This window comes from Bremia lactucae (assembly GCF_004359215.1).
Source record: "Bremia lactucae strain SF5 chromosome Unknown BlacSF5_NotPlaced_18_SHOA01000004.1_1233567bp, whole genome shotgun sequence".
Lineage (NCBI taxonomy): Eukaryota > Oomycota > Peronosporomycetes > Peronosporales > Peronosporaceae > Bremia > Bremia lactucae.
In genome coordinates this window covers 532204-537678 of record NW_027152030.1, presented here as the reverse complement: position 1 = coordinate 537678, position 5475 = coordinate 532204, and the positions used below count along the sequence as shown (strand labels likewise).

Genomic DNA, 5475 nt, shown 5'->3' with positions numbered 1-5475 from the left:
AAACTGTTTTTTTAATTTGTAGATTTTATTTAATTAAAGTTGCGGCACCACTAAATCTGACTTACAGAGCCGTAGGTCTGTTCTCTACCGAGATGACCAACAAGGACAGTATCGTGTGCCTCATGAAGGATTAGGTACTTCAAATTCCCATCATGAGGGACTACGATACCCGAGTATCCGCAGCATCCGAGCAATAAAGCAACATGCCATGATCGATAGAAAGTCGATGCACGCTCGCAGGCAAACGCGCCGATAATTTAATGTCCGATGTCTTAAACCTATTTCTCTAAGGCGCTCGTTATAGAGCTACACTCTGTTCATCCTTGGTGTAAGCCGAATGGATCAATCAAGTAATTGGTGACGTTATAGGCGTTATGTGAGAAAACTCATAATCCGGTCTGCGTTATAATGCATCAGCTGAAGCATTCTGCTTGCCAGGCTTATATTTCACTTTGAAATTATATTCGGCAAAAAATGAAAGCCATCGAGCCATTTAATTCTGTGAGAGATTGGGCGACTTAGTCGCAGTGCGTAAGGACGCTAAATCACGCGTCCTTACGCACTAACGACTTAGAGCCAAGCAGATGAACTCTGAATTTGAATAGAGCATGCTTCATTGCAAGCAACTCTTTGTGATGAGCTGAGTAGTTCATTTTCACAGCTTTAAGGTGTACAAATTCGAACCCAATTATACACTCTCACCCGTTATTATTTATTCGTAACAGAGCGCTGCCAATGGCAAAATCCGATGCGTCACAGACGACACTGAAATGCCAATCTGGATTTGGCAGAGCCAAAATCGGGGCATGGATACGACTATCCTTAACCGCTTTAAACGCGACATTCTTGGTGCTACTCAGCACCATCCGTATTCTTTTTAAGGAGATTGAATAATGGCCTAGCCATATCAGCATAATTATCGCTATATTTGTGCAAGTATTTTGCGAGGCCCAACCATGTACGTAGATCCTTTTGATTCTTAGGAACCGGCCAATCAACTTTGCGTTTTACCTTAGCTGGATCCGCTTTAAGGAATCGCTTCCCAATAAAGCACCCTAAAAATGAATTTCTTCTGCGCCGAAAATGCATTTGGAGGCATAGGCATACAATTTATTTGTGCACATGCACTCGAGCACTGCTCGCAAATGGTTTATGAGGTTCTCACATTCGAACGACCCTGCTCCGCAGAACTATGGACAAAAAGTCATCAAAATAAGTATGTGCATAACCTTGATAAGGACGGAACAGTTGCGTCACAAGACGATTATAAGTAGCCGAGCATTGGAGAGCCCTTGTGGCATAACCATTTACTCCCGCAGCATACCACGTAGGGTGCTACCGCTGTATGCGGAATATCACTAGCTATCATGAGCAGCTGGTAATAGCCATCGACTAAGCAAGTGCACTGTATATCGTAAATTGTTCTGAAAAATATCTTTTCTAGGGGAATGAGGGTCTCGGCAGGTATAGTGGCAGCATTAAGCTTGTTGTAAGCGTGTACAGTGCGCGATTTGCCATATGCTTTTTGACACAGAAATTTCGGTGTAGAATGAGGAGATTTACTCTCACATACCATTCCAGTCTCGTCCTTAGCACGGAAAAAAATCGTCAATGAGTCAAACTGTTCCTTTGGAAAAGGCCACTGTCAAGTAACACAGTATTTGTTTCCAAGAACCAAGCCAATGTCGTGACGGACACCTCTATCCGGAGGTAAACAATGGTGGGTTGGTACACACCACATCTTGGAATTCCTTAACTAAGGAAAAGAATGGGTCCGTGGGATCTTATATGATCGATGATCTACTCCGCGCACTAAGTGCCGTTTTTGTGTCCTCCGCTACGGCTTCATCCAGAAGCGATGATGAGTTAAACTCAATATCTGGTCGAATGACAACCATCTCATACAAGTCACCAGCCTTTAACGCTCGGTCGAACTCATCAATATTCTATCTCTACGAGCAAGTAACGAAGGAATTGCCTAAACGCTAACTTTCTTTCGATGTTCCCAGTCACACCATTAACAAGCGTATGCAACTGCTCGCTAGTATCACTTTGTGACGTTACTGACGCTTCGCGTCTTTGCTGTCTCGGTGTCGAGACAATACGCCTCTTATAGACCGGAACATTTATGTTCTCAAGCTTTACAGGTTTCGCAATCTTTATCTGCTCTGTACCAGAGCAGGTGTACAATCTGACATCCGACGAGGAGTTATATGACTCAAATTCTTTGTTCAGTGACCGGTTACTTGTCACTTTCACGTGCATTTGAAGGGTCTTACTCGAAATGCATTGGCAAAAAATAGTGTCACGATTGACATGCCACCTTGGCCGACTACATTCGGTGGACTTAGACGTACCACCCCACGTGTCTCAGGAATAATACACCCTTGATGTCTCGGCCCTAGGCCCACAATGCTTTCAGCATTCAGTGATTCGCTTCGCAACGAGTGTAGCCCCAACTAGCTCTGTGGGTAATGGCACGGGGCGGGAGTACAGGTCTGGCTTGTTTGTCGCTCAGGCGACTGTAAAGGGCTTTACTAAGCCATCGTCAATTTTAATTGACTCAGGGGCGACTTGCAATTATGCTCGACGTCTTTCTCGTTAAAGGAAAATAGCGATATGCTGGGGAGCTTAAAGCGCATGAAGTTGACAAAATCACTGTTCATTTAACGACTAGGGCTCCTGTCACTGTTCCTAAAGTTCCGTTGAACTTAGGTATTGAAATTCTAGAACTGGACAATGTGGAACACTGTCTCATCCTTGATTTGGATTCGAGATATGATCTCATCCTTGGTCTGGCTTAAACGCCACGAGCCATGAATCGATTAGAGGTCTGAGACCTTAGGCGCAACGCGCAATGTTCCTAGTAAAGCTTTGGAGAGTCATGAAGCCACCTTTGCTAGGCAACAAAAGCACCATTGGCGCGAATCACTGATCGAATCTGCCAGTGTGCTAGACATTGGAATATCTGAGTTAATGAATTCCAATAGTGAAAACGCTAATTTTGAGCCCTGCTCAATTATAGGGGGTCACTAATATGAAGACGATATAAAAGTTTCAATTTAATTCTCAATTTTCTTTTCACTTTACAGTTTACAATTACAATTGGATATAAAAGTTTTATTATTAGACATACTAATACCTGTCACAGAAATATATATCTCCTTGCAAACCTCATGTCTATACTTTACGTGCAAATTTGCCTCATATAAGACACCGTTCGTGTAACATTCTCGACACGCATGTGTTACATGGTTCCTCATGTTGCGTTTAGCACACGCTTAAGTAGTAAAATTCGAAGATGCTTAACTAATTGTTAGCTATTAAATAAATTTTGATTACCTCCAATCGGAATTCGCAGGACTTTCGTCTTATTTCTCGACTTAATTGTTTGAAAACTGAAATAGTCGTCTATCAAAGAATTCCAACCAAAACATGCAGATAATATTCGCTTGATCTTATAATCTCAACGACTAAACTCGTTACTTAATCTGTCTCTTCTTCGCTTTCATCTCCATCAGATTCCTGAAGCCAGCATATAAACTCTTCAACGTCCTTCTTGGATGCAGCCGCAAGTGCATCTAGAGTTTCCTCTTCGATTATATTTGCCTGCTTGACCGCGTGCCAGTCGAGGATAATAACATCGCTAACCCAATCCAGATCGTAAACTATCTGCAGCAAGAAACGAAAAAGCGGTGTCCACACCGCTCGATGTTCTTCTGAAATGGCACAATAGCCTTCTAGTGCATACACAACAGCCAATTGGTCTTTCTGTTCCACTAGACATCGCTGGATTACCGAACTCCATTTCTGAAATTTGTCACGCACGTTGGCCAATACTGTCATTGCTGACTGTCCGTTACCTGTCGGAACTAGATCCAACAAACCTGGCACAATAGCCTCTATCACTTCTGCAAATGACCGATTTTGAGCAAATTTGAAACTTTTAATCTCCATAAACAAATCATCCACATTGTGGCCAGCAGCATCACCAGTGCACACATTTTCGCGAATAATCTGATGAAACGGTACGACCAGCGCTGTCGCGTCACCTCCAGTCAAAATATGGTCCGCCTCTTCATCTTCTTCTTCCGAAGAGCTGAGCGTATCCCATTCCTCCCACCGTTGCATCTTCTTGAACACAATATCATTAGCTCCAATGAGATGGCCCTTTAGTACTTCCAGGCGACGTGCTTGCCTATTCGCCTCTGCCAGCTCATTGTCTCTGTCGTCGTTTTCGTCCTCACTTTCCGAATTTACTACAATGTCTTCTTCATCAAGCGTCCAAATACGCCCGACGCCACCCACACCAACCTCTTTCGCACTCCACTGAGCTAATATACCAAGTTCAGCGTGCGCCTTTCTTTCGAGGAGAGCTTCGTCATCTTCCTCTGAAAAGAAACCATCATTTGTCACCTGTGCCAAAGATTTGGTCACTTTTGTGAACGGCGGTAGCGTAAAGTTATCGCCAATCACCACACCAAAGGAGAGTATGCAGCCTTCGCCAATGATGGCGCCTCGTTTGATTACAACATTGTCACATAAGATGGCTTTTTTTACGACTGCTCCATCCTCAACGATGACATTTGACCACAAGTAGCTACCTTCTATCGTTACCTTTTTACCAATGACACAGTTTTTGCCAATGGCGCTTTTAAGCACACGCGCATGCTCTGCAACTGTCGTTCCTGCTCCCAAAATGCATTCTCGCTGTATGTCACAAGTCCTCGCAAGAGAAACGTTAGCGTCTTTGTAGCGCATGCCACGCAGATACTCGAAGTGAGTCACTTGACCCGCTCCAAGGTAATTTGCATCGGGAACCATGGGAAACAACCAGCGCTGCAGAATAGCTTTAGATACACCAGCATAAGTCCTCGGATCCATAACTCTAGCTGCAAAACCATCTGTCACGACCTTGGCAAAAAATTTCTTGCCCAGTTCATAATTTTGGACCTCATTATGTAAAAAATCCCGTCTCAGATCCTGGTAGTCAAAATCTTCGGCAAATTTGAGAAGCACCTCGGGCGAGCACACGTCCAAGTAACAATCCAACAGGTCGCTACGTAACGCGACCTGCGCGTGATTCTCGAGAAAAAGCGTGGCAAGACGCGTGCTACATTCCTCGGGTTTGTCCTCATACAGCACAAGCTGCGACGTGGCAGCATCTATGCCCACAATGAGTTCAACGTCAAGCGGACGAACGCTCGTCACGAAATTTGGGCGCAACTCCTTGAAGATGCTCGTCATAATGCAATTAGGGTCCAACTTTTTGCGGCTTTTGTGCTCAGCGACAGCTTCCTGCAAGTCTATGTTGGCCACAACGTCGCCGCTCATGAGTATAAATGGATTACTCTGTACGAGTTGGGTACGGTCCAATTCTCGCAGCGCATCGCCGGCTGTGAGACAGCTAGGACTGCTAATACATGTGACATACAGTCGCTTAGCAACTTGTGATTCGCAATTAATAAAGTGCTC

General features: G+C 44.3%; 1 protein-coding gene across 1 annotated transcript; it reads right to left on the bottom strand.

Annotated features, from left to right (window-relative positions):
- Positions 1-3486: 3486 nt before the first annotated feature.
- On the bottom strand, positions 3487-5334 carry CCR75_006051 (uncharacterized protein; the record flags this gene model as incomplete). Its single annotated transcript, XM_067964123.1, has 1 exon — positions 3487-5334. One exon carries the CDS (start codon positions 5332-5334, stop codon positions 3487-3489), a length of 1848 nt encoding a protein of 615 aa, XP_067821745.1.
- Positions 5335-5475: the final 141 nt, after the last annotated feature.